The sequence below is a fragment of the Panthera tigris genome, chromosome D1, assembly GCF_018350195.1.
Source record: "Panthera tigris isolate Pti1 chromosome D1, P.tigris_Pti1_mat1.1, whole genome shotgun sequence".
In the NCBI taxonomy this organism is placed as follows: domain Eukaryota; kingdom Metazoa; phylum Chordata; class Mammalia; order Carnivora; family Felidae; genus Panthera; species Panthera tigris.
Genome location: NC_056669.1, coordinates 102,783,952 through 102,809,937, shown reverse-complemented (window position 1 = coordinate 102,809,937; position 25,986 = coordinate 102,783,952). Strand labels below are relative to the sequence as shown.

General features: G+C 42.3%; 1 protein-coding gene across 5 annotated transcripts; it reads right to left on the bottom strand.

The window, feature by feature from the left end:
• Positions 1-9,179: 9,179 nt before the first annotated feature.
• Positions 9,180-20,259, bottom strand: FAM111A (FAM111 trypsin like peptidase A). Of its 5 annotated transcripts, none has more exons than XM_042958897.1 (6): positions 19,969-20,259; positions 18,229-19,107; positions 17,319-17,342; positions 15,836-15,925; positions 15,163-15,317; positions 9,180-12,841 (listed from the first exon to the last, which is right to left on the bottom strand). In XM_042958897.1, the coding sequence occupies exons 5-6, from the start codon at positions 15,241-15,243 to the stop codon at positions 11,111-11,113; spliced, it is 1,812 nt and encodes a 603-aa protein (XP_042814831.1). In that variant the 5' UTR covers positions 15,244-15,317; positions 15,836-15,925; positions 17,319-17,342; positions 18,229-19,107; positions 19,969-20,259; the 3' UTR covers positions 9,180-11,110. The 5 variants fall into 5 exon arrangements, with proteins under 5 accessions (XP_042814831.1, XP_015397758.1, XP_042814829.1 ...); XM_015542272.2 differs by having other exon boundaries at positions 15,836-15,922; XM_042958895.1 differs by having other exon boundaries at positions 18,961-19,107.
• Positions 20,260-25,986: the final 5,727 nt, after the last annotated feature.

Genomic DNA, 25,986 nt, shown 5'->3' with positions numbered 1-25,986 from the left:
CTTACTCTTACCTATGCAGCTTGATCCTGTATCTGGTCTTCTTGTGTCTGTACAACAGGACAAAAAATGCCTGATGACATAAGAGAGGGTTTGTACGTAGCCTGATTCATGTGTAAGAGGAAGCCAAGATATAGATCAGTTGACGTTAGTAATCGATTACAGTTGTGTATTTTTGATAAGCTACACCCATAAGTGGCATAATAATCTCTAACCAAGTGAGGTGCCTAATTTGTGATTTGGAAGATGGCAGGTATAATAAAACCTCACCAATTGAGACTGATTGGGATGAAGCCAGTCTGAATTGTTCAAAGGTTTAATTTGATGATACTTCAAAAAAAAAAAAAATGCCATCATCACTTGACACAAAGGTTCAAGGGAAAAGACATACTCCTTGTCTGTGGCATGTTCAGAGGCAAAGTCGTTCTTTTTTCCAGTTACCTATTGCTCTGTATCAAACATCCTAAAATTAGTGGCTGAAAATGGCAACAAGGATTTATGTCGCACGTGAATCTGCAGCTTGGCGAAGGCTCCATGAGGACAGCTAGTTTTTTCTTCCGGGAGGGTGAAGGATGGCTGGGGGCTGAAATCACGTGCAGGCTTGTTCATTCACTTGTCTAGCGTTTGATGCTGGCTGTCAGCTGGGAACTCAGGTAGGGCTATCCGCCCACGCACCTACAAGTGGACTAGGTTGCTGATTGGCTTCTTCACAGCCTGGAGGTTCGGTTCCAAATGCGTGTGACCCAACAGAAAGAGTCAGACAGAAGCTGCATCGCCTTCTCTTTAAATTACGTTTTTTATTTTTAAATAATTGTAGGTTCACAGGTAGTTGTAAGAATCCAGAGAGATCTCCTGTACCCTTTCCCCCATGTTTCCCAATGGTAACAGCTTATAAAACTATACTTGCAAAAGTATTGTACAGTATCACTACTGACATTAACACAGTCAAAATAAGGAATAATTGTGATTCTGCTCCTTTATTGATACAACAGCACTGTATCATATATCATACAAGATACACTTTGTATACAAGTGTAAACAACACACATTTCTATTACCACAGGTTCCACGATGTGGTCCTTTTATAGCCATAACCGATCCTTCCCCTCCCATCCTCTCCTTAACCCCTAGAAATCACTAATAGATTCTCCATATCTATAATTTTGTCATTTCAGGAATGTTATATAAATGGAATTATAGACTACGTAACCTTTGGGGACTAGCTTTTTCTACTCAGTGTGATTCTCTAAAGATTCATCCAGGTTGTTGTGTATACCAAGAGTTTGTTCCTTGTATTCCACAGTACAAATGTACTGTATTGCCCACCCACTGCAGGACATAGAGTTGTTTCTAGTTTGGGCTTTTACAAATATAGCTGCTGTGAGCATTCATATACCAGTTTTTGCATGAATGTAAAGTTTCCTTTTCTTTGTGATAAATGCCCAGGAGTACAATTGTAAGGTCATACGTTTAGGGTTTTTTTGGCATCTATATATCCTTTTTTTTTTTATTCTTTAAAACTTTTTTTTCATGTTTATTTATTTTGAGAGACAGAGTGTGAGTGAGCGAGGGGCAGAGAGGAGGGAGACACAGAATCCAAAGCAGGCTTCCAGCTCCAAATTGTCTGCACAGAGCCTGACAGGGGGCTTGAATTCACCAAGAGATTATGACCTGAGCTGAAGCCAGATGCTTAACTGACTGAGCCACCCAGGTGCCCTTCTCCTTTCTGATCTTTATGCTTTTTATTTCCCTTTCTTGCCATAGAATAATTCTTAGAATTTCCAGTGCTGTGTTGAATATGGTAGGGAGAATGGGCATTCTTGCCTTGTTCCTGATCATAGGGAGATAGCATTTAGTCTTTCATCATTAAATATATCAGCTATAGTTGCTTATTTCAAATGTTATTTACCAAGTTCTTCTATTCCTAATTTTCTGAGACTTTTTTTGTCATGAACATTTATTTTTACCAAATGCTTTTTCTGCATCAATTGGTATGATCATGTGATTTGTCTTCCTTAGTCTGTTAATATGGAAGATTGCATTGATTGATTTTCAAATAATGAACCAGATTTATATCCCTGAAATAAACTCCACTTAGTCATCAGGAGTAATTTTTAAAAATATTGCTGGATTCTAATTGTTAATAGTTTGAGGCTTTGGAGGTATAAAATTATGAAAGATATTGGTTTGTACTTCTCTCTCTCTCTCTCTCTACTATCTTTATATGGTTTTGGTATCAAAATAATACTAGCTTTATGAAATGAACTCTCTCTTATTTTCCAGAAAATATTTTGTAGTATTGATGTTAATTCTTCTTTAAATATTTGGTAGAATTCTCCAGTTTATTAGTGAACAGTATTATGTTTTAAATTTCAAATTTCAATTTGTATAAGATGATAAGAAAGCAGTTGACTTCTGTATAGTAATTGTGTGCCTTGCAACCTGTTACAATTTCTTATTCCTTCCAGGAGGTTTGCTGTTGTTGATTCTTTGGAATTTTACACATAGTACATAGATAATCATGTCATCTGTGAATAAAGATAATGTTATATCTTTCTTCTTAATTAGTATCACTTTTGCACCTTTTTTTTTTTTGTCAAATTGCATTAGCTAGGATTTTCATTATGATAATAAATAGGTGAGAGCAGACATCCTTGCCTTGTTTCTGATCCTAGCGGGGAAGCATCCAGTTTCTCACCATGAAGTATGATATTAGCTGTAGGTTTTGTAGATGTTCTTTTCAACCTGCGGAAGTTCTCCTCTAACCCTAGTTTGCTGAGAGTTTTTATAAGTGGGTGTTGGAATTTGTCGAATGCTTTTTCTGCATCTGTTGATATAATCATGTCACTTTTATTCTTTTCCCTGCTCATGTGTCCTTACATCAATAAATTATATCAAATAATTTTTTAAGGTTGAATCAGCCTTGGATGCCTAGAATAAATCCCCTCTGCTGATTTTAATCTGTATTTTTTTCACTGTAAGAAACCAAAACCATGAACATAAGTTTTCTGACTTCTGTGAATCTTTTATAAAATTACTGAACCCGAAGGCAGTCTTTGAGACCTCCTGAACTTGTGCCCTGTAACAGTTTTGGCCAACAGGGAGCTCAGAAGCTAAAATGGCCAATTAGAGATGGCCCACCTTTGCCCTTTGCCATGTAATTTAACATACTCACAGGGTCCAGGAATTAGGATGTGGATGTCTCTGTACGGATGCTGTCCACATTGTCCATGTGACTCACTCGTGATCTTTTGTCCTGCTCATACTCAGTCCTGGGTGCATCACTTCTATAAGAGACAGTGTCTTATAAGAGACAGTGTTTGGTTGCAGCCAACTTTGTGACTTCAGAAATCTGAGAGAACCCACCACATAATGGGCAGTTTTCTGGATGCATGGTCACCTGATATCTCAAGATCGGGTGTTCCATCGTTAATGGGGGCCAGTAACACACCAGGATTTGCTATGCAAAAGGCATACGATTTTGCACTGCACATGGCATGATATGGCTTCAGAACCCCAGGAGTCTGCATTGTGATTCTCCCACTTGGGTTTGCCATAAACGCCACATGGTATCTTTTTATTTATTTTTTTTATTTTTTATTTTTTTTCAATATATGAAATTTATTGTCAAATTGGTTTCCATACAACAGCCAGTGCTCATCCCAAAAGGTGCCCTCCTCAATACCCATCACCCACCTCCCCTCCCTCCCACCCCGCATCAACCCTCAGTTTGTTCTCAGTTTTTAAGAGTCTCTTATGCTTTGGCTCTCTCCCACTCTGACCTCTCTTTTTTTTTTTTTTTTCCTTCCCCTCCTCCATGGGTTTCTGTTAAGTTACATGGTATCTTTTTAAAAAGTGTTTAATTATTTATTTAGAGAGAGAGTGCATTCGAGTAAGAGTGGGGGAGGGGCAGAGGGAGAGGGAGAGAAAGAATCCTAGGTAGGCTCCACGCTGAGCGTGGTCGATCCCATGACCGTGAGGTCACGACCTGAGCTGATATCAAGAGCTGGATGGCTAACCGATTGAACCGTCCAGGCACTCCGACTCCACATGGTATCTTTGCCCTCATCTGACACTTGTGATATAGAGTCAGCCAGGAGGATGCACCATCCAAGTGACAGCACTGTTTTCCTTTGTTTGCTTTTGTTTCGTTTTTCCATAACCAGAGTCTACAGAACCTTTATTTATTTATTTACTTATTTATCTATCTATCTATTTATTTATTTATTTAGAGAGCACATGAGAGCAAGAGCAGGGGAGGGACAGACTGAGAAGGAGAGAGAGAATCCTAAGCAGACTCCATGCTGTCAGTAAGGATCCCGACGCAGGGGATCAAACTTTGAGGGCTCAAACTCACAAACCCTGAGATCATGACTTGAGCTGAAACCAAGAGTCGGGGCACTTAACCGACCAAGCCACCTTATTTATTTTTTTTAAAGTAATCTCTACATCCAACGTGGGGCTTGAACCCACAACCCCAAGATCAAGAGTCATACACTCTACTGAATGAGCCAGCCAGGAGCCCCTGCAGAACCTTTTTGTAATCTGAGCCTGATTTAAAGCCGGCACCTGTCACCCTATAAATGGGCTAAAGCAGTATACCCAGGTATGGACTATGCTACCTTCAGAAACCAAAGAGGCAGTGTATCTCCTTCTTCATAGTGAGGCACACAGGATTCAACAGTTTATCTCTTACTTTGGGTGAGATGTCCTGGCACATCCCTGATTTAGTGGGCTGCTGATTCTTCATAGAGTCGATCTCCGTTGGCTACTTGTCGCTCCTCTGGCCTGATTAGCATGATGTCATTGACAGAGTGGATTGATGTGATGGTCAGCAGGACACACAAATAGTCCAGACTTTTCCTATCTATATTGTATCAAACAGAGTGCTAATATAGTCTGGGGCAAAACTGAAAAAACATGCCATTGTCTAGTCCATGTGAGTTGAACGGCTTATGATGCCCTTTTCTGATAGTGGCACAAAAGAGCACATTAATCCAGTCAATGGCCGAATACCATGTTCTTGGGGCAGTGCTGATTTACTCTGGCAAAGATACCACATGTGGCACTGTGGTGCCTACCACTCACTCGGTTTGACTTGGCAGCTGTCAACTGCTGTCCTTCAGACTCACTAGCTTCCCACAGGGGTCAACTGATAAATTAAACGTATGTATGATAAAGGCCTTTATTTCTATATTCTTCAGATCCTTAAGGGTCACATTTATTTATTTATTTACTTACTTATTTAAATTTTTTTTTATTTGAGAGAGAGAGAGAGAGGGAGGGAGCACGACCTGGGAAGAGGGGCAGAGGGAAAGAAAGAGAGAATCCTAAGCAGGCTCCATGTTCAGTGTGGAGCCCAACGCGGGCTGGATCCCACCACCCTGGGATCATGACCTGAGCCGAATTCAAGAGTCAGCCGCTCAACCGACCGAGCCACCCAGGGTCCCCACACACTAATTTATTTTCATGCCCCCTATACATCAATGAAAAATGGGGACAGGGTTCTCTAAAAACTTATAGTGCTGATGAGGTACAAGTTGGACTTCAGGATTTGATACGGGACACAGCACTAGTAAACATCCCTAGCTGCTGGCTGGGACACTCGGAGAACGTTCTGGAAGTGGTGCACACCAGAGGTAGACAGCCTTCTGTGACTCGGTCTGCAGTCACTTTTGTCCCTGACCACGTTTAGATGATCTGATTGCATTCTGTCAGAAGCTAGGGAGACCCCCTGGAGGAAAACAATAAAATCCAGGTGATACGTAGGTGATAATGCAATTTCTACTTTTTCATGTAAAATGCAAGGATGATGCCTAAGCCAGGCCGGCTAAGCTCCTGAATATACATACCATTAGTATTTGACTTCCAAGGCCTTTGGATCCTTCCTTTGTTAGTAAATGAGTCTGAGTGGAACTGCCTTAAAAAGGAGATGCCAGATGAAAAAGACCTCCTGACTCCTGAGGTCAGTTTCCACACAGGTTGGTTTAGCAACAGGTCAATGGCAGCCTTTGTTTAGAAGGGGTGCGCTAGTGGCTGCGTCCACCAGGTGGCGACGTTGTATCAGGAAGTGGCTTTTCTGAATGCTCCAGTTGCCTGTTTTTAACCCAAATTGGGATTTTCTTTTCTTCTTTGGAAGTTTTATATTATTTTTGCTGGAATATTCGGAGGGGACAGGGAAGTGGCTTGGGGACAGGCTATATGTCCAACACGAAGCAGTTCCTTAACAGGAGAATCTTCCGTGGCACTTCGGAGATGGGAAGTCCATCATTCCACAACATATCAACTCTACAACAGCAATCATTGAATCCACCCAAAGTAACCATCCACAGGATCACTTCAGCTTTCCTTCCCCACCTCAATCTTGCCTAAACCCCATTACTTGAATTAGAGTGCCTTTCTTCCCACACAAGTGCAATGAAAAGCAAAGGTTCCATCCAGGAGCCCAGGGAAGCTCAGGGTGGTGATCAGGGGTCAGGCTAGGGAGGATGGGGAAGGAGGAGAGAACGAACAGCTGTCAGTCTTTTTCCCTTCTTTCTTCTCACTCCAAAGTCAGCACCTAAACCCTGGAGCTAGGTCCTCTCCCTGTACCTCTCAGTGCCTGATGAGCATCAAGGCCCAGGGACCACTTTCTGCCCCTACGCAAGCTGCCTGAGCTCCACCAATCAGTCCTTGGGGCCTTTAATCACTCCTGTGCCCAGAACCTTTTCCTCTTCTGGGACAGGGTAGTTTGGTGATTTGGGCACCTGAGTTCAACAGGGCCATAAATTTGGGTGCTCCCTCCCGGATTCACACACGTGTATATGGACTTTGGTCCCCCTTGGGGGCAGGGTGAGCTCAGCTCCATCTCCAATGATTTCTCCAAAATCAGCTGAGGTTTTGGTAGAGAGGAAAAGCATCAGGGGTGAGGAGGGAGAGGAGAGTCACTATATGCTTCTAAATTTGTTTTCAGTAGCTGCCGGTGATTTGGGTGGACCAAATAAACTTTTAATGTGTTAGTTGTTCCCGAAGCTAGTTGCAGTGAGCATCCTGGACAGAGTCCGGGGGTTGAGTGGACGCAGTGAAGGAACCGGAGAGACCTGGGGGCTGGCAAACACGTGACAAAGTCGGCCCCTGCTGGGTAAGGAGTGAGGGAGGTGACGGCAAAAGAGACAGGGCTCTGAAATGGGCTGCGGCCTGGAGGGAAACTGATCGGCTTGATGCTTCTTTCCCCTCATTCCTTTGGCCCACCACCCCAACTGTCCCATCCGGGGCTTTTCAGATCAGCACGTCTTCCTTTCCTTCTTCTCCTCCACCTCCTGCTCCTCCTTTTTCGCCCCACACAGCCTTCTTTCTGGTGTACATGAAACCTCTCTCTCCTTTCCCTTATATGGACCTCAGTCATTGGTTTTCCAGTCCACCCTAAATCCAGGATGGTCTCACCTAGAGATCCTAAAGTTACCAGCAGTTAGGAGTTGGACATATCTTTTTGGGAAACACAGTTCAAGCCACTCCAGCTTCTTTTTCTGTGATGTCACTTAAATATCAATATATTTCTTCCCACAAAAGAGTCCTGGTTCATATTTCCCTATGTTTCTGGTCTCCTCTCTCGATTTCAGAAGTTCAGAGCTCGTAAGTACTATGAGGATAATTCAGTGGCATTATTCTGCTGACAGAATCCAGACTGATACTAAAGGTACATACAGGGGCACCTGGGTAGCTCAGTTGGTTAGGCATCCAACTTTGGCTCAGGTAACGATCTCATGATCTCACGGTTGGGGAGTTCCAGCACTGCGTGGGGCTCTGTGCAGCCTGGAGCCTGCTTGGGATTCTGTGTCTCCTCTCTGTGCCCCTCCCCCACTCTTGCTGTCTCTTTCTCTCTCTCTCAAAAATAAACACTAATTTTTTTTTTAATTAAAAAAAACTGATAACACAAAATGCTAGTGAGGATGTGAAGTGATGTGAACTTGCATTCACTGCTGGTGGGAATGCCAAACAGTCCGGCCACATTGGAAGATAGTTTGGCAGATACTTACAAAGTTAAACATAATTTTACCATACAGTCCAGCAATCACACTCTGAAGTATTTACCCAATGGAGTTGAGAACTTATGTTCACACAAACATCTGTACACAAATACTTATAGCAGCTTTATTCATATACACCAAACACTGAAGCAAAAGATATCTTTCAAAAGGTGAATGAATACACAAACTGTGGTATATCCATAGAACAGAATATTATCCAGTGGCAAAAAAAAATAAATGAGCTATCAAGCCACGAAAAGATGCACACGAACCTTAGTGGAATATTGTTCAGTGCAAGAAGTCAAGCTGAAAAGGCTACATACTATCTGATTCCACTTAAGTGACATTCTGGCAAAGGCAAAACTATAAAGACAGTAAAAGGATCAGTGATCACCACTGGTTCAGGGGAGTGGCAGGGTTGAGCAGCTGAAGCAGAGGGGACTTTTAGGCTGCTAAAATGATTCCGTATAATATCATAATGCTGGATACATGACATTATGCACTTGTTAAGACCCACAGAACATACAGCATGAAGAGTGAACCTTAATGTATGCAAATTTTAAAAGTCACTTAGGTTGAGAGATGAAAGGAAAGAATGGAGACTTTGACAAGAGAATCTAACTGCACTACAAATGTACAAAAACACCTCACTGAAGGGCGTGGCAGGAAAGGTGCTGACCCCAGGAACTTTGGAAGTGAGTCTGTAAGACTAAACACACACTGTACTCATTTTTTCCTGTCCTGCTGCAGGTGACCAACTCTGATACTGCTATGCATGAAAACTGAATTAAGCAATTAAGTAAATGGGTGGGGGATGGTAGGAGCCACGTTTCTCACTGTTGGACTAGGACTTCATAGATGACCAAGGCAGGAGGCAAAAATGATCCAAGTGGTACTGGAGTTGGAGACATCGGTAAGAATGTTTAACTTACTGCACATACAGGCAGTTACATATAGAAATGTTTGTAGAAAGGCACCTGGGGGGCTCAGTTGGTTGAGCGTCTGACTTTGGCTCAGGTCATGATCTCACAGGGCATGAGTTCGAGCCCCACATCGGGCTCTGTGCTGACAACTCAGAGCCTGGAGCCTGCTTCAGATTCTGTGTCTCCTTCTCTCTCTGTGTCCCTCCCCAACTCATACTCTGTCTCTTTCTCTCAAAAATGAATAAACATTAAAAAAAATTTTTTAAAAGAAATGTTTGTAGATATGCATATATGCAGTGGTTCCTCCCACCCCTCATCTGCAGGGTATATATCCCACGATCGCCTAGGGGACGGTACCAAACCCTATATAGGTAAGCTTTTTCCTGTACACACCTACCTATGATAAAGTTTAATTTATAAATTAGGCACAGTAAGAGATTAACAATAACTGATAATAAAATAGAACAATTATAATAATGTACTATAATAAAATCTATGTAAATATTGTCTACCTTTCAAAATACCTTATTGTACTGTACTCTTCCCTCTTCTCGTTATGATGATGTAAAGTGCCTACCTGACGAGACGAAGGGAGGTGGATGGCATAGGCATTGTGATGCAGCATTAGGCTACCATTGACCTTCTGGCAATAAGTCAGAAGGAAGATCATTGGCTTCTTGACTGCCGTTGACCCCAGGTAACTGAAGCCCCAGAAAGTGAAACCAAGAATAAGCTGGGGAGGCTGACTATACAGGAGTTAATACACACACGTATTCCTTTGCTTTGTCTGCTGAGCGGGCGTAGAAGAAATAATACCCCACTCGCAAAAGCATACCTAGTGCCCAGATGTTGATTTCAAATACACTTCTCCAATAAAAGTAACCAAAGGCTCCTAGAAATGGCTGATGATGCAACTGGGTCAGGTAATACACAAGAGGAGCCTAGAGTATCTCGTAGGACCACAACATAAGAAAGTGCTTAGAAAAACCAGGAAACAAACACAACACACTCTTGGGAATATGTCAAAGAGGGCACCAGAGCCAAATGAAAGTGCTCCCAATGACCAAAGCAGGAACAATCTGAGAAATACAACAAAGTAATTTGGATTATAACTCAACATGTATCTATGAGTCCACACTGGTACAATAAATAGGAAAGAAGAAGCAAATCTCCCATGCTGAATAAATTATGTAGAGACTCCAGGAGTTCCCTACATAAGGAAGAGAAGAAGGATGCCCCACTCCTTAGGTGTGGGCTGTGAATAAAACTTCCTTCCAAAAAGTACATTATAGAAAGGAGGGGAAAGGAGTAAATTTACAGTAGAGAAACCTGATAAACATTATCTTGGCCAGGGTATCAAAGGCAACACCAAATCATAACTCAGGTGGATACTATGTACCCTTGATACAATATAGTGAAAAAGTACTTTGCCCCACTGGTTTTACTCTCCAAACCCCACAACCACAGTCTAATTACCAGACAAATTCCAATAGAAGGACATCCCACAAAAATACCTGACCAGTACTCTTACTAACTGTCAAGGTCACTGGTCAAAGCCTGAGAACCTGCAACAGCCACAAGGAAGGAGCCTTAGGAGACATAACAACTAAATGCAACACACATACGATCCTAAAACAAAAAAGGTCATTAGGTAAAAACTAAGGGCATACGAATAAAGTAATATGATCTTTCAGATAGTCTCTTTGCCCTAATAGCCTATAAAAAGAGTGGATATTACCCTGTGAGTTTCAGAACACATATATCCTGAGTTGCAGTAATACGAGGATTTTGGAAATTCTAAAGATTTTGTTTGAAATTATTTCCAATCAAGCATTTAGTTCCTTAATTAAGATTAACAGTAGCCCTAAGTTGTGCTACTGACGGACCCACACGTTTTCTAAGCACTTACTTGCCTCTTCCAGACACTGGGGATAATGAGATGAACACTCATAATGAATGTCCTTCCTTCAAGCAACTGAACTTACAGGAAGACACAGAAATGGGGGGAAAAACCCCACAGCAGTTACACTAGAGTTAGTGTCATAATCTCATCGTCGTTCATGTTACTTGACTTTAAAATAGGGATAATGGCCCACCTGTTAGGATTAGTCTTCACGTGCTTAGAAAAGTGGTTAAAGCTTAAACAAACTTAAAGCTAGTAAACAAACTTAATTCTCACCATCCTCAATCCTCATCGCTCACCATTTCTACATCTTGAGGACTTATGCATACTTCTGTATACCACTGTCTGTGTTTTTCCTTAATATCAAGGAGGATGGATTCCAGAGTAGAGCCAAATTCAATGACATGAGATGATAACCCAATTTCGTTATCACAAGTGAAGCCAGCAGTATGCATGGCCACCAATGAACCTTCTGAATCAAGCACTGGGGAGCCAGAAGCCCCAAAGTAAAAAGAGGTGTCATAGGTAATCACATCAGGGCTGTGAGCTATTTCCTCGAAGGTTTTTCGAGTGCACATATGGATGTATTGCATCCCATAATTGCAACCCTCTCCCTTTCCAGCCTGAAGATATTCCTCATATTTCTTTTTTCGCTGACCCTGAGAGATCACTGTACAAGCATCACTAGACTTTTCCTCTCCATTTGGATGGCCAATGATGTATATCAACCCGGTAGGTGGTGCACGAGCAATTCTACTATAGAGTCCCAAAGGTACTTGTTGTCCGTTTGCCTTCAGTTTCAGAACAGCATAATCAAGGGTGGCATCAGATATCTCAAACCACGGTTCAAGGAAAAAGCAGTTCTCATCTTTCTCAGGGAAGCTGTTATAACGAAATGTCACCCTTGCGCATTGACCAATCATGTCTGCCCACTTACTTGGCTCTATTCCTTCCCCCATAAAGTCACTTACTACGTGTCGACAGGTGAAAATGAACAACTCTTTGAAAACATAGCAGGTGGCACAACCCTTATTTCCATTGTTGTCCCATGACAGGTACCCCACTGAGTTACCGACAAGAGAAAGAAAGTTGTGCACTCTGATCGGGGTGGAGTTTCTCGTCATTTTCCCAAACTTTACTTTAAGTAATTTAAATAATGAGGTTTTGCTCTTTTTACTTTTCATTTCTTTCTTGAAGTTTTCTCTGATTTTTTCGCTTTCTCTTTTCAAACTGGGGTACTGATCCACAATTTCTTCTCTCAGCACACTGGTGTTTCCTTTCTCTGATTCCGACTTTTGAGCGGCTACTGCCCTGGAGCTCATTCCTTTCTCTACCTCAACCTCAAAGAGCTTGCCTTCCAGGTCGTCCACGGTCTGTGTGCTTTCTAGAATGGAGTCCAGGTTTCTGATGAGCCTCCAATCCTCTTTCTCCAGAAAGGAGAGAAACCTGCCGTCCTTGCACAGAGCATCCTTGATGGTTTCTCCTCTGAAAGCATAGACGCAGAGTTTGCACCCTTCTTTGTGAAGCTGCCTGCGTTTGACGATCCTTTTCTTTCTCTTCCCGATTGCGTGAATATAAAATTTGACACAGTCAGCGGATGCCTTTTCATGCCGGCCAAATACCTGGTTCCCTTCTTTCTGCTTACTTCTACTTCGGACAAATGTGATTTGTACATGGCAGCTCTCGGGGAAACAACTGAGGGGCATTCCAAGATTTATGTACCCTTCAATTCCTTCTTTGCCAACCGCCAGCATTTCTTTGCCCTGCTGAGTTTCTATCTCCTCCTTGACAGCCTTGAGAGTGTTGAGGGCCGCATAGAAGCTCTTCTCTTCACTATGTGTGAGCTTTAGTTTCCTGGGGTTTACAGCCAAGGTAATGTAAATTGTCTTGTTGGGGGGCACAGTCTGGTCTTTGGGTCCTAGTGCCTGGATGTTAGTTATATCTTTTGGACCTTTTTTAGAGCCCCTCTTCATTGGAGAAATACTGGAATGACTCTCTTGTTCTTTATTGACCTAAAAATAAATGTGAAATATTTTAAAACTCTGATTACAACCTTACACAAGGAGGGTTAATCAAATAGCAGAAATTTAATGAAAAATTAAGAGCATTTGATTTCTGTATCTAAATGATACGTGTTCTATGCATCGGGGCCTAGGGGTCAACAGACACAAGTTTATATGGCAGCAATGCCATTTACTGATAATGGGAACGACAATGGCAGGATTGTTGTAAAGATTCAACGTAATGTCATGTGTGACAATACCTAACACAATGACCAGCACATTAATGCGTTAGCTTTCATTTTCCTTTCGTGATGCTGCTAATATTCTGGATCAGGAAAAAAAAAAAAAAGGAACATAAGGTAATATAACTTTACTCTCCACATAACATACAAACTCTCAAAGACCATCTCTTCAGCCCCATCCTGTCGGAAACATCCTTGTCACACACCCTATGGGGACAGTGTAATGGATTTCCAAAGATTCTTGGGCAGATACAGACATTTTCAAAGAGGGAACAATGGGGTGCCTGGGTGGCTCAGTTGGTTAAGTGTCCAACTCTTGATCTGAGCTCAGGTCTTGATCTCACAGTTTTGAGGTCGAGCTGTGCATTGGTGTGGAGCCTACTTAAAAATTTTTTTAAAAATATAAAAAAGAGGGGCATCTGGGTGGCTCAGTTAAGTGTCCGACTTTGGCTCAAGTCATGGTTTCACAGGTCATGAATTCGAGTCCTGCACTGGATTCTGCTGTCAGCACTGAGTCTGCCTCAGATCCTCTGTCCCCCTCTCTCTGCCCCTCTCTAGCTCACACACTCTTTTTTTCTCTCTCAAAAAGAAACATTTAAAAAATAAATAAATAAAATAAAAAATTTAAGAAAGGGAACTGGGTAGTATGTGGCTATTAGCTCACTCTGTCATGAAGTAGAACCAAAAGAAACATAACTAGGCTTGTCTTGGCTTCCCTAGATATTTGGATATTCTAGCTACAACCAGGATAAAAGAAAACAAATGAAAGCTTTTATGTTGCATCCCCAAATTCTCAAAGTTCTCTTCTTGATAATTTCAAGGAGCATTTCAGACTCAGGATAGGATATGATGGTTTGATATGATCACAGAGCCCTGTTATTAGAAAGAGCCCTGACTTAATGTCAATAAATGTAAGTCCAAGTCTTCACCCCACTTCTGTCTCAAGCAAGAAGTCATTTCTCTCTCCCCATAAACATAATAAAATCCTCCCTCCCTCCCTAACAAGGTTATGATAAGCATTATTATGTTTTACTTTTTTTTTTTTTTTTTGAGAGAGAGAGACCATGCGAGCAAGGGAGAGAGAGAAAGAATCTCAAGCAGGCTCCAGGCCTAGCACGGAGCCCGATGCAGGGCTTGAACTCATGACTGTGAGTTATGACCTAAGCTGAAATCACGAGTGGGATGCTCAACTGAGCCACCCAGGTGCCTGGAGGATCATTATTTTAAAATTTGTTTTGTAGACCAGAAAGCACAATATAAATGTAGGTTATTGTTGTGATCAAATACATGAGCCATATTTGGGATAGCATATAGTTTCATGCTATGAAATGGTGTTAATGTTTTTATTCCATAGTTGACTATAATACATGATATTGTACTTTTTGTTGTTGTTGTTCAGGAAGTGTTACAATAGTTTTTACCAAAGGCTGCTTTGATATGGCCAAGATTTATATTAAAACTGGGGTGCCTGGGTGGCTTAATAGGTTGAGCATTTGACTCTTGATTTGGGCTCAAGTCAAGCGTCTGACTCTTGATTTGGGCTCAGGTCATGATCTCAGGGTTCATGAGTTTGAGCCCCACATTAGGCTCCAGGCTAATGGTGCACAACCGGCTTGGGATTCTCTCTCTCTACCTCTCTGTCCCTCCCTCGCTCACTCTCTCTCAAAATAAATAAATAAAATTTAAAAAACTATACTAAAACTAAAAAATAGAACAAATGGATAAGAAAGATTTAAACAAAAATTTTTAATGTTTTATTTACTTTTGAGAGAGAGAGAGAGACAGAGTACGAGCAGGGCAGGGGCAGGGAGAGAGAAGGAGACACAGAATCCGAAGCAGGCTCCAGGCTCTGAGCTGTCAGCACAGAGCTGGACACGGGGCGCGAACCCACAAACCATGAGATCATGACCTGAGCTGAAGTCAGATGCTTAACCGACTGAGCCACCCAGGTGCCCCAAGAAAGATTTTAACTTAATATCCTCAACCTACCATGAGGTAATTTCTTGGAAGAGAGAACTATGGCACCCAGTGTCAAGGAGAGCTGTGTCTCGTATCGGTATATTCCATAAATAGTATTTACAAACATACCTGATGAAAATAGTGATCAATTTTCATATTACGCTTTTCATCAAATGCGATCTTCTGTGATCTGCGCTTTGTAGGGCTCATGGTGGCTTAAAGATGAATCGACAGTTCAGCCAAAACACTAGTTTCCCAAAGGTTCAAGAGTTGTGTCTTCGGAGCTGTGTTCATTGTATAGAGGATAATGTTAACAGGGACCCCACATCCCACGCTTCCCCCGTGGGCTCTAGCACCCTCTCTTCAAAGATGTTAACCTAGCAACAGACCCTTTACCAATGACTATAATCACCTCAACAATACAAGGTCCCTTCTGTAGAGCACCGCACGTTAGATACCACACTAAATACTTTACAAAAATTATCTCTAATTGCCAATCCCCCCAGATACTGTGCAAAGCAGGTATATTTGCTTTTTGCAGATGAGGAACGTATAACTCAGATCAGGCAGGTGACCCTCAAGGCCCTAGAGCTACGTGGCAGAGATGCAATTCAAACGCAGGTATAAATGCCTTACAGAAGGGTAGTTCTGCAGTTTGAGAATGCGGAAGTATGTTCTAGTTCCACTGATGTCAAAATCTGGCCCCCACTTAAGGTGGGGGTAGCACAGGGATGGTGTAATTACAGAGGAATGGATGGAAAAAGGACCATAAAGACAAAATAATCTTGGAATGAGAGTTTACCTGGGAAGAGTCAGGAAGTTTTGTTGCTGCTCGTCTGTTGGTTTTGTTTGTCTGTTTGTTTAAAGAGGTATTTTTCCTTCTATCTTTCTTCTCATGACCCCACAGAAGAGAATGAACAATGTAAATAAAACAGTGCAATTTTCATTAGTAGTAAATAGAACAAAAGCCATAGAGGGCAAAAGCCCTCTGTTTTCAGTATCCCAACATGTACCACGATGCCGGCACGTGGTGAGCTCTCAATACAGACACATTTATAAAGATCCAATGAAGGAATGGAGTCTCCACATGATATGCTACGCCCTATCCTAAGAGCTCTTTATAAATGATCTCATTTAATTCTCCCAACTCTGTGAGATAGGCATTCTTAGTTCTATTTTGTGAATAAAAATCGTGAGCATCCGGAGAGACTAAACTATTTACTCAAGGTTACAAAGCTCCAGCATACTTTTGATTACGAACATTTCAAATAGGAACGACAACAAAAAAAGAGAATAGTATAATGATTGATTTGGGCTCAAGTCAAGCGTCTGACTCTTGATTTGGGCTCAGGTCATGATCTCATATGCCTAGTGATTGTTCATTTTTTGCCAAATTTGCATCATCTTTTTATTTTACTAGATTATTTTACACTTAGATACATCGTGACATTTTATCCCTAATTATCTCTTTCCAGCTCTACAAATGAAGAACTTTTTCTTGTATAATTACAATACTGATTTGTTTAGACCAAGATCCAACTGAGGTACACAAGCCTGTCTTTAATTGTGTCTCTTGGGGTGCCTGGCCGGCTCAGTCGGAAAAGCATGCAACTCAGTCTCGGGGTCGTAAGTTCGAGCCCCATGTTGGGTGTAGAGATTACTTAAAAATAAAAACTTAAATAAAACCCAGGGTGCCTGGGTGGCTCAGTTGGTTAAACGTCCAACTTTGGCTCCGGTCACGATCTTGTGGTTTGTGGGTTCCAGCCCAGCATCAGGCTCTGTGCTGCCAGCTCAGCTGGGTTCCTTCTCGTTGTTTAACTTATGCTCTAGCCTGTCTGTTTCTTGTCAAGTGGAAGTTCTCAAAGACTGTGCCCTTAACCATTTCACTGTGGAGCAGGAGCCTGGGCTTCATTCTTTACTGGTAATGAGCTACCCAGGAAACTCCAGCGTCTCTGAGCCTAACTCTCCTATTTGTAAAACGAGGCCATAATTCTAAATGAGGTAAAGAATATGAAGTTGCTGCATCAATGTTAGTTTTTATAAGACCACCTGGATTCAAATATCTGGTTACCACTTACTAGCTGCATGACCTTGGGCCTACTAATTAAGCACTGTCTATCTCATTGTCCACATCTCTAAGACGGGAGGAGTGGTGGAATCTGTCTCTCTGCTTGTGGAGATTAAAAAATACAATTCATATAAAGCCTTTAGAACAGTTCCTGAAACATAACAGGCTGCCCAGTAAATATTACTACTATCATTATTATCAATATCAATATACTTACCACAATTCTTAAACTGCAGAGAACCTGGGGAAACAGAAACAGATACATATCATGGAGCAGTGGGGCTATGTTGTAAGATCCTTTAAGGCAAGAACTTACTGCCCAATAGTTAAGAGAATCTGGGGGTTCAGTGTGCTGTTGAGGATGACCCCAACTGGCGGACTTTGAGACAGGACCCAGGTGATTTAGCAGTGAGTATTATATATGGACCAAAAGAAAAAAATATATATATATCTATATACATATGTGTGCGTGTATATATATATATATATATATATATATATATATATATATATAAAGTGGACAGAAAGAAACGTGACTTTTGAACTATACGGGGGTGAACTGGAGCATTCACAGGGGAAAGAGACACGAGGCTAAGAAAACACCCCAATATCCACCTCCTGCCCCCAACATCATTTCCAGTATCCAGCTGGAACCACATTACAGCAAATGTGAAGTGTCGTTAGCTAGCTCTCATACTCCAGCCCGGTCTTAGAGTTGGAGAAGGCTCTGCTGACCTGAACGACTTGCCCAATGTCCTCCAGTAAGGTGATTAAGAAAGACAGGGACATCTCCTGCCCACCCAGAGGCTCTCTCTTGGAATTCTTCCCGCACTCGTCTCTCTCTTTCGCTCTCCCTCGCTCGCCCCATCTTCCTCCCCTCTCCTCCAGCTTCCTCCCCTCCCCATCTCCTCTGTCTCTTCACGAACTCCTCCTCCCCCCTCCCCCTTTACCCTGGAGCAAGTGCACAGATCTGAGCCAGACAAGAAGAGCGATCGATCGGGTCTCGAGGGACCCTAGGCCACCACCCCGCTCCCCGCCCCCTCCCGCACAGTGAGTGACCAGCAGCCGCCACGGAAATAAAAGCCTCCCCCGCGCTCCGCGCGTGGGCGGCTGTGTCCCGCCCAGACCTGCAGGCGCGCGTGCGCTTCCGCTTTCCTGCCCCTCCGCAGGCCTTCGGCACTCGAATCCAGCGCCCTTCTGTGATCGGTGCTTATTGGAGGAAACGAAGGCCTAGGAGCTTCGGCTGGAAGCCCGCCGGGGAGGGGCGCCAGGGATAGCTCGGCGGGCTGTACCCGCGGGAGGCAGGGCTGAGGTTCTAGAACTTTTCCCGCCTTTCGCGACCCGCTGCTCCGCCTACTGCTGGGTTCCTTCCTCTTTTATATCCGCCCGGCTTCTAACAGCCTCTGCCTCTGCCTCCACCCGCCTCTTTCCACCGCCGTCTCTGCGTCTTCGCTTCTTTGGACACCCCGGAAGCGGGCCTGGCTGTTGGGGGTGGGGGCCTCCAGAATAAACTATTAGAAAGCGTGTTTGTCTCAGTCCCTCCTGCCTGTAACGAAACCTTCCGAACTTCATCCCCACTGCCAGTGGAGGGGCCAGACTTAGGGGAGTCAGCGCCTATTCTCTTCCCTATGAACTTTTCTCTGACACAAGTGCAGCCACAACTGACGGGGGTAGAGACCAATTGTATTGTTAAAAAGGCGGGTTTTCAAGCGTAGACCTTATAAAGTTTAGGCCAGATAATCACGAGGATTCCTTAAAAGATTTCTTTACTCCCAGGGACAAAAAAAACTCAGCCCTTGGGGGACCTTCAACAAAAAGCAAGCTGGGGCTGAACCTCACGCAAGATCCGCTGTTCTCACCTTTGAGTTCAGAGAGCGCCGGAGAGAAAGTTAATGGGACCTCAGGACTGCACGGATCCGGAGTTGTGGCAGCAGAAACTGACTAGGTGTTTGCTGGGGCTTCCAAGGATGTCAAATGCTGGCTCCCAGAAATCTCAGCAGAACTACCTGTTGATAAGACAAAGCTAAGCTTACTGCTTCTTGAGGTTTTGGGAAGAAATAGCTTCACAGAACTTTGGTAGCATTTCAGAAGGAGGAGAGCAAGGTTGGGCTATTTATTGAGATTTTGACGTCTGGCTTAAATCAGGTCTTTAATGTGGGGAATTGGTTAGGATAGAGTAAGCACTGGGTGACAGTTTAGAATTGGTGGGTAACAAGGCAAGGATTTTCAAGGTTTGGGATGCCAACTGTACTTTGATGATTTCAACTGAAGAGTGCTTGGGTCTTTGAGGAAGTTCCTGGAATAAACAATAAAGATATTTGCAACTTTCATGTCCCTGGGCAAAACGTTGCTGGGAGAGTAAATTTATTTTGATGAAAACAGTAGATAAATCATATTAATGTAGTTGGCAAGCTATGTGAATGTAGAAGGCTTCAGTGCTCTTAATGATGAACACGATGGAGAACATAATCACCATGTGTCACATATTTTACCCTGGAAAGCAGCTCAGCTCACTCAGGAAAACACATTTGACATGGTTTGTTACACACACAATTCAGACACGGAGAGGCTGGACTTACTAGAAAACATTTTCATAACGTTAACGTTGGGTCTTATAAAACACATCAGTTTTAAAAATTAGAACATGCTCTCCCCTTGGGCACTGCAGAAGAAATGCACATCTTTTTTTTTTTTTTTTTTTTACGTTTCCAGGGACAAACCTCAGTCCTTTCAGGATATGATACTATCCAGCTGTATGGGTTTTTTATGCCCCATCTTTCCCAGCCTGAAATTTTTCTGTATCGTGTCCCTGTCAGTGAATTTTCTCAAACCTCTAAATCAGCTCCATGACCAAAGGGGTGACTCACCGAATAAAAGAGTTCGTCCCAAATTCCGCCGTCAGTCACCAGTCACTCACAGGAACTTGCGACTTTGGGGTGATCTTTGCCTCCAGCCAGGAATTCCGCCTTCGGGGCAAAAATGGTCTCTGGGCAAGTGGTCTCTGCCCTTCTGGCCAATGAACGAGAGGTCCCGAGTCCCTTTGCTCTCATTGGACGGCAGGTCTCTCACTGCGGAAGCCTATTGGTCGCGCTCTAGCCTCCCCGTGGAGGGCGCGAAAGTGTGTGAACGATGCGCGGCCAATGAGCGTCCGCAAGCCCGGCAGGGGTTTGGGGCGCGGGAGTCTGCGCACCCTCCCTCCGTAAGCGTTCCTAGTCGCGGTGAGCTAGATCTGCCTCACTGCCGTCACTGCCGGCTTCATCCCCCTCCTTTCCCTAGCCCCAAATCCTCGAGACACTCCCTGGGGAGGGGAGGAGGGGCTTAAGAGGGCGCGGGGCGGGAGGCAGGACCCTGGGCGCGAGCCACTGAGGCGGCCCCAGGCCTGTGCGAGGGAACCCACAGTGGAAGTGGGTGGGTGGAAACGCGGCTTCCGGATGCACAGCTGTCCCCTCCTGCATATCCTGTTGGGGGTGGAGGCGGAGGCACTAGCCAGGGTTCTGCAGCTTGTCACAAGCTCCAGCGCGCTGGACGAGCTGCTGGTGGGTGAAGAGGCGGGGGACTTGGGCGGCTCTGGCATTCCCAGCAGAGGGGACAGGTCCCAAGACTATGACAGTCAGGAAGAAGCTGCGAATGGAGTTGGAGTGAACGACTTTGTTGTAAATCAATTCTCTAAACGTCCATCCATCTATATATGCAGGAGTTTACAATCTTGATGCAGAAAACGGTATGGACTTTGGGAATATGAATCTCAGAGCTGACAGCTTCAGTAGGGTAGGGCTTGTAGACAGCCTGCTGTTTACGGATCTACCATCAAGAACAGATGTGCACGTATTCCGTGCTGTATTTGAAAATGAACCACGGTTACAACCGTGACAACTTTTCTGCAATTGACAGAGGAATAGATGATGTGTGCAGAAGGATAGGGTTGACAAGTGTGTTAGTAACAACAATATATGTGATAATTTGGGGGAACTGGATTTAATGTGCATACAGTGCACCCAATGTAGCTTCAGTTACTGCTTCCTCTTCTGTGGGTTCTCTAGGGTTTGGTTGGAGTAGCTTTTTAAAAGCCAAAAAGAAACAGAAAACCCAGATTGTACGAAAGTTTCACCACTAAATATCTTCTCTGAATCATTACAAGTTTCTATGCTCCTGAGAGTAATGCATGCAGTGATCATCAAAGAATTAACTTTGGCCGGTCCTTTTTTTTTTTTTTTTTTTTTTTTTTTTTAATTCATTGTAGATTCTGAAGAGGTAAAAACTTCAGTGACAAGAGGTGATAAAAATACGGAGTTGAAATTGCCCAACCGGATCTATCCGGTTTTGGAGAGCTATCCTGGTGACTTACCAACATTGACCAGCAACCTCCTGGTCCATTATTCCAGCTGACCGGTTAGCATTTGATGGGCTTTTCAGATATTGTCTGGAAACTAAGAAAGGGATCTGAACTATGAAGAAGAGTGATGTTGTCTTTTTTGGTATTATTGAAGCCACTGTATGTGCAGATACTATTGAGTAAGAAAACCTATAACGACAGAAAAATCTAGACAGTCCACTGAGAATGTATTTATGTAGATGTGAATCATTTTCTGTGTCTTTTTCTCTTTCCTTCCCTCCTTCCATTTTTCGCCTTTTGTACATTTCAGTGTTGAAACAAAGTAGTGACTTAGTAGGCAACAGGCTTAACAACACTTTCTAAAACGTGGATGTTAAGAATTCAACATTTTGTTTCTATGAAATATTAGTGCACAAGAAGATAATGAAAAGTTGAAATATAAAATATGTTCCTATCTGTGCAATATCTGTGAAACTATACCTACTATGTGGCAAGATATCTATCACTTTTTTCTTAAATATTTCTATTATTTTGTATAGTTTTAACAGTATTTTTAAAACATTTCTGGCTTGGGAAGTTATGTGTTGGCTTCTTGGGGAAAGGGCATAAAATAACAAATATTTCCTAAACCTTAGATATATTTGCAATAAAATATATTTTGCCTTAAGGTAATAGGAAAATAAACATTTTTTGGATGAAAGATTACTGTTACATTTTTTCCCCTTCATAATCCCTACATCTTTTGGTTACTGTATTTTTTTCTTCCAATTTCAGAAAAAAATGAAGTTGTACTTTCAAAGTTACAAAATAGAGCGAGTGAGCACTAAACCAAATAAAATTCACATTGTCAAGACTAGAAACCAAAAAAAGTTTTAAAAAGCTATTTGACCATTAAACTTATTTATGAAAGCGTCCTCTTTTTTTTCTTTTGTCTGCTAAAGACCAGAGTTCTTATAATTACCAGAAAACTAAAAAAAAAAAGAAGAAAAAAAAAAGAAAAATAGCTGTATTCCTTGTCAGTGCTTAATCAAACAGGCTATTTCTTAATTCCTAGATTATAGGTACAGAGGACAACTCTTTCCCATCACTAGCCCCAAAGAGTTTTTTCTTCCATAATTAACTTGTAGTCAGTACATAGTTTGGGGGTGGGGGAAGGACCTTTCTCCTTGATGGGAAGGAATTAATTTTTACATGTGAGGTCAACTATAAAGGTAACAGAATGCAATGAGTTTTCTTCCATAAACATAAACACCATTTTATTTCTTGCCTCTTTCTTTTATGCGGCTAGATAGTTAAGAGCAAATGGACTTAACACAGCATCATTTTTATGGTTAATTCCTGGGTGTGTTTATTCTGCTACGGAAATTAACCCTGTTATTATATTCAAAGCTTATACTACTCTGGCTTTTTGGAAACATGTAAAAATAACTCTATTGTGGCTTTTCATAGGTTTGTATGGTACTGGGGTCTATAAACATTAATTTTATTTATTTTTTTAAATTTTTTAAATGTTTATTTATTTTTGAGACACAGAGAGACAGAGCATGAATGGGGGAACAGAGAGAGGGAGACACAGAATCTGAAACAGGCTCCAGGCCCTGAGCTGTCAGCACAGAGCCCGACATGGGGCTCGAACTCACGGACCGTGAGATCATGACCTGAGCCGAAGTCGGCCGCGTAACTGACTGAGCCACCCAGGCGCCCCTATAAACATTAATTTTAATAAATAACTCATATATTCTAATTTTATTATGGGAAACAGATATGAATAGATACAACAATAATATGCATGGGTATCATTATGCTGTAATAACTGGTCTGTTTGGAGAATGTTTACAGCAACTCTTGAATCCTTACTAGAAAATCTTAATTAGATAATGTTCCTATTAAGGTATTACATAAAACCTGTAAAAGTATAACTTCATCTGCAGTTTTGGTTATTAATTTTTTTTTTGCAAGGTCTTCTTGTAGGAAAAGATTATATCATACATGAAGATGCCTTGTTTTCCATTTTTCCTTCAGGATTTATTTTAAAAGCCTTGGCTGCTCCACAAAACACAAACAAAAACCAAAAAAGTAAATAAACAAAAATTCCAGGTTCGTCCTAGTTGATACAAGTTTTTTTGTTTGTTGCCCTAACTCATTCTTTATTATTGAAGGCACTGTAAATAAATACCTGTTTCAATAATCCAAGATATGTGATCAAGTTAAAAATAAATTGTTGGTGGTGTATACAATTTTGTTGTAATTACTTTTGTAGTAATTTGTAAACTGAGAGAGGGGTGTGGGATTCCTTGGCAAAGGTCAGCCAGGCTGTTTGCTTTGGCTGATGGGCTACACTTATGTCTGCCCATGGAAGGAGTCAAGAGGGTGTACAGGCAAACAAAATCTGCTGGGCGACTGGTCTGAGCTCCTACTCTCTGCCTGACACATGCATTTGCTTGTTTCAATTAATATGCTCAATAACCCTGTACGGAAGATGTGGTCATCTTCCTGGATTCACAAATCAAATGTTTAGCAAGTATTTGCCCAGAAACATTCTTGTAAGGATTTGAAACTAAGGCTAAACTCTTCCTGTTGAACTATGGTTGCCTTTAGTATTTAAAGGCCAAGGGCACAGCAGCTCACCTCTTCCTGCGTATTTTTTCATTTATGCAAGCCTTTCTTCAACACATAAATTTCCAGTTACAAATTATAAGACCCAATTCTGGATTCTATAAAGGGTGAAATGTTGAGAAGAGTCCTGCCCTCAAACTGGGAAGAAGGAAAACGTACACACGTAATAGAATTTCCAACATGGTTTCATTCATTTAAAACACATGTAGATGGGAATGCAAGCTGGTGCAGCCACCCTGGAAAACAGTATGGAGGTTCCTCAAAAAACTAAAAATAGAACTACCCTATGACCCAGCAATTGCACTACTAGGCATTTATCCACAGGATACAGGTGTGCTGTTTCGAAGGGACACATGCACCCCCATGTTTATAGCAACACTATCAACAATAGCCAAAGTATGGAAAGAGCTCAAATGCCCATCGATGGATGAATGGATAAAGAAGATGTGGGATACCTATACAATAGAGTATTACTCAGCAATCAAGAAGAATGAAATCTTGCCATTTGCAAATATGTGGATGGAACCGGAGGGTATTATGCTAAGCGAAATTAGTCAGAGAAAGACAAAAATCATATGACTTCACTCATATGAGGACTTTAAGAGACAAAACAGATGAACATAAGGGAAGGGCAACAAAAAGAATATAAAAACAGGGAGGGGGACAAAACAGAAGAGACTCATAAATATGGAGAACAAGCTGAGGGTTGCTGGAGGGGTTGTGGGAGGGGGGATGGGCTAAATGGGTAAGGGGCACTAAGGAATCTACTCCTGAAATCATTGTTGCACCATATATGCTAGTTAATTCGGATATAAATCTAAAAGTAAAAAAAAAAAAAATTTTAAATGTAGATTTCCTGCTTCCAGATATTGTACTGGCTGTTAGGGATACAGAGTTGAACGAATACATTGCTCATATTCATGGACTCCGAGCAGTTTATTTATTTTTTATGTTTATTTAATTTTGAGAGAGAGGGAGGGGCAGCGGAGAGAGAGGAGAGAATCCCAAACAGGCTTCTTGCTATCAGTGCAGAGCCTAACACGGGGCTCAAACTCACAAACCCACAAACCCATGAGATCATGACCTGAGCCAAAAGTAAGAGTCGGCTGGCCACTTAATGAACTGAGCCACCCAGGTGCCCTGAGAGCAGTTCAATACAATATAGTTCTAAGCACGGTACTTTTCCAGGACACACTATACGTGTTTGCTGTTTAAAGTTTTGTAAAGCTTTACGTAATTTTGCCTTGTAAAATATTTATTTTGATTTTCTGGGAATTAGGGGAGCCCTAATTCTATTCTAACTATTTTGAAAAGTCCTTGGAGAACTGGAAGAACCAGATGTGCAGGGTGTGAGAAATTGTTGTCAAATCTTCGCCCTTCCCTGTATACACGCCTTTCGCCCTGTGACTTTGCAGTCCCTCCCATCTCATTAATGTCAGGCTTAGCCACCTGATTTGCTTTAGACAGCAGAACGTGTGCAGAACCAAAACTTGCTGAGCTTGGCCTTGGGTGTCACTGGGTCTTTCTTTGGTTTCTGCCATCCTGCTAGTACTGCCTCGTGAAGTGGCCAGGTTTCAGCGAGGCAGCGCATGTAATGGCTGTCCAAACACACCAGGCACAAATGCTCCGTAAACGATAGTCGCTGTCTTTGTTACTTCTTTTATTGTCATCATGTTACTGTTTGCTGTATGCCTGTCTAGAAGGCCGTGTGCACTAGGTCAAAAGTTGCACATGATTTCTACGTTTGGGGGAATACTGCCAAATTACTATACAGAAAGGATGTACCAAATTACTCTTCCACCAGCAGGACGAAGTGATATTCATTTCATCTTGAGGTCCTAAGTGTTGAGCGACCGGGATTCCTAAAGTCAGAGCCAGATCACAGAAACTCCGGATCCGCCCAAGACCAGGAGGTAACACTCTCGTCAGTAGCCTC